The sequence below is a fragment of the Balaenoptera physalus genome (genome assembly GCF_965194825.1).
Source record: "Balaenoptera physalus genome assembly, chromosome: 11".
Taxonomy (NCBI): domain Eukaryota; kingdom Metazoa; phylum Chordata; class Mammalia; order Artiodactyla; family Balaenopteridae; genus Balaenoptera; species Balaenoptera physalus.
Genome location: NC_138896.1, coordinates 12,783,112 through 12,796,971, shown reverse-complemented (window position 1 = coordinate 12,796,971; position 13,860 = coordinate 12,783,112). Strand labels below are relative to the sequence as shown.

The window sequence follows — 13,860 nt, the reverse complement described above, 5'->3', positions numbered from 1 at the left end:
GGAGCCATACCTGCAGGCATTCGGGGTGATTAGCGACAAAGAGCTTCCAGTCATCCAGGGTGTAATGCTTGTGAATTGCTGTAAGCATGGAGTGCTAGGAAATAAAACAGCACCATTAGGACGAGAAGTCAAGGGAGTTCCACGCCCCCTTCCTCCATATGGCGAGGGTGAACCACCAATACAAAAGCATCCGGTGTTCCAGCCCTTCATGCTTAATTTGCTTTGAATATGCTCCTAGGAGGCCCAAACAGATGAAAGTGTAACTAGGGAAATCACAAAACCGTGTTTTCCACTCTAATCTGATCAGACAACACAGCATTCAAGATTTAGGAGGCAACGCCAGGAGGCAGGCGGGTGGAATAAGGGAGAATTCTCAGAGCCCCGGGCAGCCCACACTTGACTGAGGCCAAGAGCAGCACAGAGGGCTGGTCCCCTGCTCATCAGCAGGGCAGCCTGAAGGCAAAGTTATGCTTAGTCAACCCAAAAGAACCTCAGCTTCTACCTGAAAGCTTTTCTTTGGGTTCACAATCTAAACATTTCCTGCTAAAAGCTAAACCCATCAGGCGGTTGGTATTCTTGAGGGAGGGAAGTTCATAAATCATAATCCTAAATCTATGACTATCAACCCAGCAAGCGTTTACCGAATACCTACTTTGTGCAAGCGATTCGCATACATTATTTCATGTACTTCTCAGAACTTTGTATAGCAATAGTAGCTTCGTGGGCAGAGATGGGGCTTAAGAAACTTAAGTTTAAGAAATTTAACAATCCCTTGGCCATAAAGGGGGCAAAGGCCAGAATCAAACTCAAATCTGAAGGCAGAACCCAGGCTCCTCCTCCTGTATCAGGGCCTCGCTCCTAAGTTCTCTCAGTCCCCTCTCCTAAAATTCTACGACTTTATTAATGCAAGACACTAACTCAGTGTATCTTAGAAATGGCAGATTCGTAGGACCCGCACATGATTAGCTATTTCAGTGCACACTGTCTCATTCATGGGGAGTCTTTCCCGTGCAAATGGGAAGAGCACAGCAACTTCTCCGTTCTTCACGGACTAAGTAATCTGATTGTGAATTCATCAGGGCTATGTACTGCTCCCTGATCCCATGCATTTTTACACAAACACATAATTCATTAGTAGCAACGGCTGATCACAGCAGAGGCAGGAAAAGATAGGGAGCAAAAAATACAAATTCCTTTTGCAATTAATTTATTAGCCTCTGGCCCAAAGCTCGTTGGGGGCTAAGGGCGGACAGACGAGGCAACTGATCCTGGACTCAGACAGACCACCCTCCACTCCATTTTGTGACTTCATAATTTGTTTGAAAATCTTCCTTCTAATCACGGGCTAATAATGAATCCCAGCACCTCCTGAGGTTAGACATGCTGTCCACAGCAAGAAGCTCTTTCAACTAATTGGATTTATCTTTTCACTTGGCAGGCATTAGCTACGGAAATAGATGCACATACTCTGTGCATCAGAAGCAGACATTTCACGTCTATGATGAATAAATGCACTGAACCTCGGACACAAATGCAGACACAGATGTGTGAGATGACGATTTTGCCCATAAATAACTTTGTTTTTATTTTTCTAAAGCCAGGGCACTAGCTACCCCCTTCACAGGAAATGAGACAGCAGCTGGCTCAAGGGACCCTGAGCTTGTACTAGTATCTGTCGGTGTAAGTTGGGAGACAAATCCCTTATTCTGGAGTCAGTCTGGGTTTGAAATCTTGGCTCAGTGACTACCTGCCTAAATGCCTTGAGCCAAGTGACCGCTCCTCTCCTTCTCTGCCTCGGTTTCCTCATCTGTATAAGGAACCCACCTGTGTGAGCTGTGACCACATCATACACATTACAATCAGTGCTTGGCACCTAAGTTTTCTCCATAATGATGTAATAAATGCTACAGAACAGACGAAGAGGTTCTGTCTTCATTTTAAAGGTGCTGTCAATATGGCACAATGTCCAACTTCTTTTTGTGTCTCTAATTTCCAAAAGGATCACGAGCATTTTCAAGAGAGAAATGGATGTAGATCTAGACCATCTCCCTGAAGGCAAAGTCCAGACTCCATCCACCTTCTGATGGAAGAGAGAAAAAGAAGTGCCTGTAGCAACAATCAGACTCAGAACCAAACAGTTCGGCCACAGCAAATGACCTGAAGTGTCTCACTTTTCTCCTCTTCCCTGTGTCTGAGCAAGTCGAGGGTGGGCTACTGACCACCTGTCCAGTGTGCTTCTCAGAGGGAAAAAGCCCACCGTCCTACCTGTGACATCACCACTGCCATCTCAAACGTCCCCACGGTGTCCATGTTGGCCACAATGATGGGAATCCCCGAGTAGGTCTGCTTCGAGTTCCGAAATGTGAAGGTTCGCTCAAGATCCACCTATTGCAAAAGGGAAAAGAAGTGCTTGGCTCTTTATGTGATTTGGGTAGAACTTCTAGAGTTTGGAGCAAGTGGAAAGGACACAAAGGAAGTGTATGTGCCTCGGTCCCTGGATTCTCTCAGGGGTTGGGCCAGGGGTTCCAAAGACAGGTGAGTCCCTGAGGAAATGGAGTCATGGGTTGTTATTCGGGTGCAAAAGCTGAACCGGGCTCCTTACAATTCTCAAGCACCAGTACAAGGCACTGCATGTTCTGCCATCAAGCCCAGCCTCCAAATCAAAAGCTCCCTGCTTCAACAGCCTCTCCCATCCCCCTGCCACCTTCTGTCCCCAGCCTGGTTCACCCTAGCCCGAAACACCCACATACAAGTCACCTTTGCCCACTTCCAAGCACGGGAGGGACAGTTCCCCTTCTGGGAAAATCCACTCCACTCTTCCCTGCCAACCGAGGCGCTCCCTTTAATTCTCACCTTCCGAGAGAACCAGGCAATCCAAATTCACCCTGCAGTCAGCTGCAACCCATAAATCCCTTAGCCCTTCAACCTTCTCAGCTATTTTGTGACTATCAGCATCTTTCAAAGAGCCAGGAGGAAGGACATTGCAGCCACGTCTGTGCACATAACCACTTGTTCCTTTGACTTGCAAACAGCTCCAATTCTACCGTAACTCCAACCTCAGGGTATTTATGACTAACTCCAGCGACAGGAATCCAGAACGAGAGCTAGGCCAGGAAGGTGGGCTCGGCAAAAGCAGTGGGTAGGGCCAGGCGCTGGCCAAGAGCTAGCAGAATCGAAATCACTTCGACCCAGGGCAGATCCCAGGCTTGTATGCGCACAGATGCAATGCTCATCCTTCCCCTGCTCTGCTCTTATCCCAAGCCCCCCACCCCACCCCCCGGCAGGCTCCACTTCCCAGGCTGGTTTCTGGCTGGGTTTGGGCAATGGGGTCACTGGTGGGACACGGGAAGACAGTGGGGGAGATGGTCCTGGGTGAAGTCAGAGTAGTTCTCCCAGAACCCCCCTCTGCCTTGGCCTGCACGGTCTTGATTCCAGCTCACAGAGTGATCCCAGGCCTTGCGATCCTCCCCTTCGGGAGTGGGTTGTCTGCGGCCAATCTCTGGGGTCCCTCAGTATTCCATCCGGCATCTCAGCTGTGTCACAATGCCTTGTATTAAATTTCCTGTTTTAAATATGCAGCAATGTTCATTTCCTCAGCGGGACCCTGAGGGATACAGCCCCTCCTGGAAAGGGGCACTTCCCCAAGGAGAACCGGCAGGACAAACACAGGTGTAAATCTTAAGCTTCTGCAAGAATTTGGACCTACATTAATCCTGGTTGATTGAGCACAGCAGCAGCAATCATTTCCTATCAGTATTTATCTAGAGGCTTCTCCTATTTTGTCACTGGAGGTAACTTTCACCTTGCCATCAACATGTCAAAACGCCAGGGGACACCTCAGGTCCTTTTCACACCTCCTGCTCCTCCACACCCAGAAGGCTTCCTGGGCTGACGAGGTCATAAATATGGCGGCACTGGCCTTAAACAGCAATCGGTGAGGCGAAATGAGATGCTGTCACTGCGGGAGCACTTGTGGAAGGCAGCTCAACCCTTTCCCCACTTCCTTCATTACCATCCTTGGTTCTACTTCAGTGAAGCAAGTTCGATCTGCATCCTGAAAGATAACTGAAGGGATCTATTAATTGCAGCCTTCTGGGCTGCTAATGGCGTGCTGACATTTTGGCTTTGCAGGCTTAAAACAATCGGAATTCCTTGGTCTCAAATTACTTATACTTCTTCCAAGAAGCCTGAGGAGGGCTGCTACGCTCTGCACCCAGCTGAGCTCACAGTGGGTTTTTCTTGGCGCTCCAAAACAGTTCTCCATGGAAAAGGTCAGCCTTGGCAATGAACTCTTCCCCTCATTTCTACTCTCCTGCATATGGCGGAATCTATGCGATCCTTAATTCTAGGAACGAGAAATAAAATACCTTCCCCGACCTAATCCACACAGACGGAAGGACACAGACACACACACACCCGAGACGACCAGTTGTTCACGGAGAGAAATATTTTAAATATTCTAGCCACCAGAAACAAAACTTGGCACTTAATCTGCCACAGCTGGTCCATGCACCAAATATAGCACCTCCAAACTCTCTCTCTGCTAAGCCTGGTTTGAAAGGGCACATAAAGTAATAAGCCACCCCTCCCCCACCTCAATAATACATGTTTCTGCTGTTCTTTAAACATACCTTCGTCATAGTCCTGCAGCCCAACATTTGGGGGCCCCAAAATACAAATAGAGGCCCACCTGCCACGTTTCTAAACATCTCAACGTTATGAGCAATGTGTAAGAAGTTGCTACACAAATTTTGTTCTATCCTCCTACCTTTACAACACAATTTCATTAATGACCTGGAAAGCACCAGAACATGGTGTCATGGGAGCCAGCCCTGGCCTGTCTCTTCCCACGCACTTCCTTCTGGGCACAGACACCCCAGTCTGCACACTAAGCTCCATGCACACACGTCCATCCCCACCAACAGCGGTCACCTGGCCACTCTCTGAGGTTAGAGGCGAGCATATCAGCAGCAAGGCTGGCACTTGGGAAACACACCTGGGGAAGAGGCCCCCCGTGCAGGCCTTGGAATCAGCTCGAAGTCATTTGGGGAGGAAATCCAGGATCCTGAGTATCTGGAGCATGGCCTAGAGGGAAAGGCCCAGCCCTCAGCTCTGTCCAGTGAGGAGGGGACAGGGGAGCAGAAGTGGAGACCGGGGCAGGGGCCTCTTTTCCCTAAATCTATGGATGGTGCTGATTAAAGCAATTCTCTTATTATTCATTATCTGTCTCACCTGTAGACTGTAAGTCGGAGCGTAGGGGCAATGCCTTTCATCTCTGTGGTCCTAGTGGCTCAAAAAGGGTGGAATAAATTAATTAAATCAATTAATTAATTTAATTAATTAATTAATTAAAAAGGGTGGAATAAGTTAATAAATGTCTGGCTAAGGGGTAAGGATGATATTGTTTTGGACCCCAGCCTTTCAGGGCAATGCATGGTGGGCCCCAGCCTGGCCCTCTGAACATGCTCGGTCCCCTGGAAGTTTCACCATCAGGTGTCAGGATTCAGAGATGCCCAAGCAGCCACACACTACCAGAGAGCCACGGGGTTCCACAAATGCAAAGGCTCCGGTGGCCAGTCTGTGTGCACACCAGAATCGCGGTGGGATGACTCCCAAGATACACATGCTCAGGCCACCCCACACTTAATAAACCAGAACCTTTGTGTTGGAGACCATATGTGTATTTTGGAGTGTCTCCCTAGGTGATTCTGATGCATTAAGAGCAAGCCTCATCAAACCCTCCGATGTTACAGAGCAAAATTTACACACGCTGTTACGGTTTGAACTGTCTCCCCAAAAAGGTATTGAAATACCAACCATCAGTACCTGTGCATGTGACCTTACCTGGAGATAGGGTCTTTGTGGATAATCAAGGTAAGATGAGGTCATTAGGGTGGGCCCCATTCCAGTATGACTGGTGTTCTTATAAAAAGGGGAAATTTGGACAGAGACACACAGAAAGGGAGAATGCTGACTGAAGAGGAAGGCAGAGATCAGAATGACACATCTACAAGCCAAGGAACACCAAGGTTATGTGTAAACAACCCGAAGGCAGGAGAGAGGCGTGGAAGATTCTTCTCCCTCACAGCCCTCAGAAGGAACTGCGAGACAATAAATTTCTGTTGTGTTAAGTCACTCAGTCTGCAGTACTTTGTTACGGCAGCCCCAGGAAACTAATACAGAGCCCAGGTAATAAAATAACTAGCTCAGAGCTTGGAAGAACCCAGACCTCCTTTCTCCCAGCCGATATTCTCTCTACTCTGCCATGGTCTCATTCCCCTCGGGCCAGCCTGCCGTCCACTGAAGCTGGACCAGAACTCACCAGAACTGGTCCATTTCTCACTGGACTACTGGTGGAAAAACGACTATGGAGTCTTAAGGAGACTGATAGCTCGTCAGGTCATGTCTTCTCTGTCCCAGGACAAGTAAGTGGCCAATTTTCCTCCACTGTCTGACTTCCAAAGTTATGGTTGTGTTAAGTTTGTGGTTTTTAAAAAAATCTTCCTAGCTTAAGGGCTAGGGTGGGACACTGGAACAAGAAATGGGTCCCTAGGAAGAAAATGCTCAGGGAGTCAAGGGATGATGTCACCTCCCCAGTGTGTCAAAGAAAGACAAAGTTCTTGCCCAATCGACAAACATGTCACTTCCTCTGAAAAGATTACCCAAATGCTCCCACGCAGCCCTGTGGCCCTTTATTCTTGTGGCCCAAGGCCTTGTGAAGACGTGAGCGTGGGCAATGGATGCACAGTGAGGAGACTGCCGATCTGTTACAACCACAGGAAGGCGACCTGGGCCACCTCCACCTGTAGCCTTCGCCTCTGGGAGCTGACCTCAAATTCATTTTATGTGACACTTGTGGAAATGCCCTTGCAGGAGCACTAAACTTCTGAGTGGAAGGGCACTCTGCCTTTCTCTCCATTTCCTGCTCACTGCCTGATGATCCAGCAGCAGGCCCAGCTCTTAGCAAAACTGCTGCAGTGATAAATCTTGTCAGTTGTCATAACCCTCCCTTCCCAGCCAGACTCTGCCAGCTCCAGTGTTTTCTCTCCTGGCACCACTCAGATCTGCTCTCTGGTTAGGCTCAAAGTCCGGTCATTTACCATTTAGTTTCAAATTTACACTCAGGTATCCTCCTGCCTGGGGGCATACATTTAGGATTCTATCTGGTCGTACAACGCAAAGTTTTCATCTGCTTACAAGAAATTTCAGGCATCCACAAGCAAACTGAGAAAACCCTGAGAGGGGATTAGAGGTCCACCTAGATCCCTCAACATCACTGAAGCAGGCAGCCAGGTGATAGGGGGTGGCCAGCAGGCAGCTAAACCGTGACGGGAACCAAATGGAAAGGCAACGCCAGTTAACTCAGGTTTCCAGGCAGGGAACTGGCAAACGTGGAAATACGAAAACACTTCTCAAGGACACAGAGATCTCACTGCTATGTGTACATGCAGACTGCAAGGTGTCATGGGAAGCCGGGACATTAACACTTTCAATCAGCCCAAATTACGAAACCAAATGATGCACGACAACGTCATACGATTCCCTGGGAAAGAGTAATTCATTTTATTACATAAATCCTGAGTTTTACCTTCACAAGAGGTTTCCTGCTTCAGAAAATACACATACTATATCCTTGTTTTAAACATATAACTTTTCTTAAGATAAGTTTCTCTCTACTAAGTGAATTGTGAATACTTAGACTATTGAGGCCAACAAATTACTAGTCTGCCCAGAATCCCCACATCTCATCTTGGCCTGGACTCAGGTACCAGCTACTGCTTAGACTTCAGGAGGAGACCAAGGCCTGCCATCCCAGCTGTTTATTGTTCTAAGCAGCTGCCTCGCTCTTTAGCACCCGAAAGGACACAATAGAGGACAGGAAGCGAGTTGAGCAATCCCCGGGGTTTAAGGGTTAATCATTCCTCGCCTCTTCCAGTCCTGGCTCCAGCTGCCAACCCTCCTGCTTGAGAAGGTGAGTTGGGAGGGCCTGGTCATTGGCTAAAGCAGCAGCAGGCTTCCTGAATTCAAACAAGCCCTCAGCTGGCAGCACCAGGCACTGCAGTTAGGAGTCAGGCGGGGGCACCGGCAGGCAGCCCAGGGCCTCGCAAGGAGATTTATTTATGGTCCTGGGAGCGGGGCGGATGAAGCAGTACGCTGGCTCAGCCTCCTGCTGTTTACTTCTGCAGCCCCCGCTTCCAGACCCAGCAGTCTCCTCACCTTCGGCTCCGGCTCTCAGCCCGCCACACAAAGCCACGGTCACCGGGATACACGACTCCGGGGGACTCTGTGTGCAACTAGTTTATCCTTCACGGCTTGACCTTCCTCCTGCCCCCCTCCCTGGCTATGTCCAGTCTGGTCTCCACCTGTTCCTCAGGCTTTGCTCTCATTAACGCAGGACCAGCAAAAACGCCTCCACCCCTACTCCCGCACCCCAGTGCTCCCAGCTTCCCAAACGCTGGGCTGGACTGAAGCAGTCCAGTAAGTGGGTGCCATCAGGCACAGGTCCGCAGCCCCACTCCCAGAAATCCACTGAAACGCAGAAAGTAAACCCTGAACTTTTGCCCCGGCGTCTCCCTGTTTTGCAGACGTTTTTAAAAAATTCCATTGCTAGACCTGTTACTAAAGCAGCCAGAGTTTCCCGCACTGAGAGACACTGCCCCAAAATCTCCTCTCCCTTTATACTTCGTCTCTGCTCTGTGTACCAACCCCCCGCCATCCTCTCTAAGTCAGTTGGCCCCTTGGTCTTCGCTCCTCTGGGGTCTAGTTCTATAGTGTGCTTCCCCTCGCCCACCCGACCGGACGGATTTAGAATTTTAGGCCGGAGTCGGACCCCTTAAAGACACCTCCTGTCCTGGCAGGGAACCAGCTGCATTTCCCCTTCTACAGTGGTGAGGAGGGCAAAGGGGGTCAGCGTCCCATCCGTCTCCAGACACACAGAAAAGCTGGCAAGGCTGGCACATCCCAGCGCCTTGCACCCGCCTCCCCCGCGCCACCCGGGCAAAAGATCCCACCTCGGCTCGGCTCTTGAGGCTGCTTCGCTTGGGTCGGAGCAGGACATCCTTGAAGTCCAGCTTGAGGTCGGCATCTATGCGGGGCATGGCGCCGGCGGCGCGCTCGGACCGGCGCGCCGGGAGCCCGCAGCTCCTCCCTGCGGCACGGGCTGGGGGGCGGGAGCAGCCGGGGCTTGCGGGGGCGTGGGGAAAGGGGGCGGGGCGGCGGGCACGCGGGGCTTGCTGTGCCGCGGCGGGTGCTCGGCCGGGCGCGCACGCCGCGCCCTTAAGGCCTGCGGACACCTGCAGCCGCGCTCGGCCCGCCCCCGCGCCCTGGGGGCTCCGCCCCGGCCCCGCTCCCCCCGCCGCCGCCCGCTCCGCCCACCCCCCCGGCCGGGGCCCCGGGGACGGGGGAGGGGGAGGACCGACGAGTTGGGGACAGACCAGACAGATGCTAAGAAGCCCGCTTGTGTGACATTTTTAACCACCGCCCGCCCGTGTTGACGGCCTTGCTCATCGCGATGACCGAAGTGGCGGGGATTGGGGAGGAGGGGGAATGCACACCGTCTTGTCTGTCACCGACGTCCTCTATAGGGAGACTGGGCATGTGACCGCCTAACCCGAGGAAAAGTCCTCCCCTTGAGAGGCTTCGCTTCTCCTTTCTCTGATTTCAAGCCCCGTGCGCCCGTCAGGTGCTGAGTCACACCTCTCCTGTGCCAAAAACTAAGAAATCCCTGGGAAGTTGGATCGAATTAGGAAAAGAGAGTGGGCAGGTGAATCTATTTAGCAGCAGTGGGCTTGTTGAGGCCATTTTTGAATTCCCTTTGGATTTCAGGGGTTGGTTTGTTTGTATAAAAGCGTGATGTCTGTAGTCAGCGCAGATTCTGGGATTCGAGGGACCCGAGTCCCTCTGAGAGTTATGGGTGATGTCAGTTTACTTTTAACTCACTTGTTGACCACACGGAGCCGTCATTATGCATTAGGAACATGCTTAAGTGCTCGGCCTGCACCTGTTCGTTCACTCCACAACAACCCAAATGAAGGAACCGGTTTGCAGATAAGGCAAATGAGGACCGTATAAAGGAAATAACTTGGCCAAGGTCTCAGTAAAGTTAAATATAAATCTCTCAGCCCTTAAAACTTATTACAACGTTAGCTAAAGCTGCTTTTGTCCTGGGACCTCTCTCTGCCTGAGTTCAAAACCTGACCCCACCACTTTCTAGCTGGATGACCTTGGGGGAGTCACTTAATTTCTCTAAACCTCAGTTTTCTCATAAGTTAAAAGGCGAAGAAAAACGTTTAATGCTAACCTCTCCCAGGTTTTTGGGAGAATTAAGTTGTGTGTGTGTGTCTCCCATAGTTACTCAGTAAGTGGTAGCTATTTATTTGGGGTCACACGTTACATTATGTGCTTTATGCTTTATATCCTCAAACTAGATTGCTAACTGCACAAAGGCAGGAATCACCTTTCATTTTCTTCAGTTGTCTGTAGGCTCGACCTGTTCTCAATGAACTCATATTTGGTACGGCTGACCATAAAGACACATCAAAATATTCATTTAACGCAAATTCTGCAAATGATAAAATTCTTAGCCATCCCACTTGCTCTTATCATCTTTGTCCCACAGGAAGTTCTTGAAGTTCATGAAAGGAAACGAAGGTTATCTGGGAGAGAATGAAAGTTGCCACAATTAGTTGAGCAGACGAAATATTTATGACCCTTATTGAATCGTTGTGAGGCCGCCAGCTGGGCCGCTTACTTTCAAAGTAATGAAAGGGAACTTAATTCTGATCTTAAGTTCCTAATTAAAAACAAAATAAAAGTAAAATATAATTATTCTATGGTATGGTTATTTAAAAATGATTCTCCCAAGAGGGAAAAGAAACTAACCTTATTAAGCATCTGCCTAGGGTTAAAGTTACAGGGGTGAATGTGGGCTTTATAGTCGTTATTACCTACGATGTCTTAAAGCAGCGGTCCCCAACCTTTTTTGCACCAGGGACTGGTTTCATGGAAGACAATTTTTCCATGGACGTAGGTGGAGGGGGGGATGGTTCAGGCAGTAATGTGAGTGATGGGAAGCAACGTGAAGCAGCAGATGAAGCTTCGCTCGCTTGCCCGCCGCTCACCTCCTGCTGTGCGGCCCAGTTCCTAACAGGCCACAGACCGGTACTGGTCCGCTGCCCTGTCTTAAAGGAAAAGTCTCCTTAGGGTGACATTGCTTGTTTACCGGGATGGTACTTCTCCTCTTGGTTTCTTGCCCACTCCCTTTCTATTAGGATAGAGACAAGCTCACTTTGCACATTTCATTTCTTTTCCTTCTGGAATGTTCCATCATACCTGCCCTCTTCCCAGGCACAAAATCATGTTCCAGGGGTCTCAGCTGAGAACTTAGAAGGGTAGAGGGGAAATTATTTTTTCTCTCCTACAATTTGTTAATTTAAGTTACGATCTTACCTAGTCTGTATGCAATGTTGAAATAGTCACAAGAACATAAGGCTCAACCTATTTATAATTTAAATTTATTAGATTTATGAGTTATTTAAACACATGGGAAGATTTTACTTAAGTCAAATAATTGAAGCACTAAACGGAAAATGAATATATTACATTTAAATATGCAGTGTAACATGTTTATAGAAATTTAATTACATTTATGAACAGGACTAAACATTTTCAAAGGCTTCTTTATGGTAAAATTTGCTAAACTTAGAATAAGATGATTAGGAACCTAAATTTGAAAACTTAAAGAATTTGAGGTTTTAAAAGTGTAACTTTTTTTTTTTTTTTGGATTTTAGCAGTTGTATTCATTTCTATTGCTATGTAACAAATTACCAAAAAAATTAGCAGTCTTAAAAACACAGTTTCTATAGGTCAGAAGTTTGGGCCTGGCTTACTCGGGTTCTTTGCTTCAAGGTTTTATCAGACTGCAATGCAGGTGTTAGCTGGAAATGTGATCTCATCAGAACCTCAACTGGGGAAAGACACGCTTTCAAGCTCTCTCAGATTGTTGTGAGAATACATTTCCTGCAGCTGCGGAACTGAGGATTTCAGATTCTTGCTAGAGGCCTCGCTCCACTCCTAGAGGCTGCTTACAGATCCTTGCCATATAGGATTCTCCAACATGTCCACATATTTCCTGAAAGCATACTTCTTCAGAGCTGGCAGTAGAGAGAATTTGAGTTTGCTAGCCAGATGGAGTCCTGTTTAACAAAATGTAATCACTAGAGTAATGTTGCATCACTTTGCCATATTCTGTTGAGTAGAAGCAAGTCATAGGTCCCACCCACACTCAACAGGAGGGAATTATAAAAGGGCATGAGCTCCAGGAGGTGGCGATCGTGGAGGCAACCCTAGGGCCTGTCTGTCACACCAGTTTTTCTACTAATTTTTTTTTTTCTGTTCCAGGATTCAAATCAGGATTTCAAACGTCATTTCACTTAGTAGTCAGCACCAAGGGCATCCTTAGACTCTTCCAATCTGTGACAGTTTCTCAGACTTTCCTTATCATTCATGACCTCGACACTTTTGAAGAGAGTTGGTCATGTATTTTGTCCCTCAATTTGGATTTGCCTGATGTTTTCTTAATGTAAGACTTGGGTTATGGGGGGTGGGTGTAGGGGGAGGGGGATGCCACAGAGGTGAAGCACTCTTCTCATTGTATCATATCAGGGGTTCATAATATTAATGTGACTTATTACTGGCGATGTGAACCTTGATGACTTGGGTAAGGTGTGTCTGTCAGGTTTCTCCACTGTAAAGTGACCATTTTCCCCTGTCCATGCTCTATTCACTGGAAGCGAGTTACTAAGCCAGCCCACACTCACGTGGAGGGGATTTAGCTCCACCTCTTGGAGGGAAGAGTGTCAAAGAATTTGCTGATGTATGTTAATACCACCGAGCAATAAATACCACCGAGTAAATAAATTTAGGGAGATATTTTGAGGCTGTACAACTATGCTATTTCTCACCCTATTTCTCACTGAAATTTCTTCTATTAATTTTAGCATTCATGACTGATAATTTTTTATCATTTGCTTTTTCCCTCCTCTACTAATATGAAAGTTATATTCTGTTTCTATTTTTTTAATTCAGTTCCTAGAAATTATAACATGTGTGTTTAGCTTATTAATTTCTTTAATAAACTTAATTTTAAATTATCAAAATCTTTACCCCTGTCCCCCAATAATACAAGGAGCTCAGAACACTTTAAGTCTATTCATCACATTCCTGACTTACGTGCTATTTTTGTATGGTATTTTGAGTCTCTCTGTCATTTATTTATTTTTACCCCAGTAGATCAGTAGATAATATCATTGCTGCTGCTGCTGTTGTTGTTGTTTTTAAATCACCATCTAATTACTTTTACCTTTATGTTACCACTTTATCCTTCTTGCAACTCAGTCCTGCTAGGTGGGATGGCTCTCTTATTCTGAAGAATATTCTTTAGAAAAATTTTTAGTGAGGTTTTGCTTGTGACTAACTCTCAGTTTTTATTTATATGAACATGTCTTTATTTTGTCCTCATTTTTAAATAATATTTTTCCCAGGTATAGAATTCTAGGTTGGTAGTCATTTTCGTCAGCACACTGAAAATCTTTCTCCAATGCTTTTGGTCTCCATTATTGCTGAAAAGAAGTCAGTTGTAAATCTAACTGTACTTCCTTTAATGGAGGTAGTACTGCATTGAGGCTACAACTTCTCAAGCATTTCCCCCTCTTTCCTTTTTTTGACTATTCTGCTCAATAGTCAAACAGCCCTCTTTGCACTCAGCTGAGAAGTGGGGAGAGGTTGGGACTTGAGTGTAGATCCTCCTCATCCTAACCCTGAAGATTTAGTCCTGTGGGGTCCCCATTTAGTGTGGGCAG

The 13,860-nt window shown here is 47.5% G+C and overlaps 1 protein-coding gene and 1 long non-coding RNA gene across 6 annotated transcripts in view; one reads left to right on the top strand and one right to left on the bottom strand.

Moving 5' to 3' along the window:
• GMPR (guanosine monophosphate reductase) overlaps positions 1 to 9,318 on the bottom strand; it is a 42,547-nt gene extending 33,229 nt beyond the window's left edge. The window contains exons 1-3 of one of the 5 annotated variants that reach the window (XM_082415258.1): positions 9,012 to 9,318; positions 2,266 to 2,385; positions 11 to 94 (exon numbers count right to left, since the gene is read on the bottom strand). In XM_082415258.1, the coding sequence (XP_082271384.1) occupies positions 11 to 94; positions 2,266 to 2,385; positions 9,012 to 9,098 (291 nt within the window). In that variant the 5' untranslated portion in view covers positions 9,099 to 9,318. Of the gene's footprint in view, positions 1 to 10; positions 95 to 2,265; positions 2,386 to 8,217; positions 8,328 to 9,011 lie in introns of those variants that run through there. The other 4 variants (XM_082415256.1, XM_082415257.1, XM_082415254.1 and 1 more) reach the window with 4 other exon arrangements.
• Positions 1 to 13,860, top strand: part of LOC309638869 — a 344,192-nt gene that overhangs the window by 209,323 nt on the left and 121,009 nt on the right. The gene's annotated exons all lie outside the window — the stretch shown is intronic.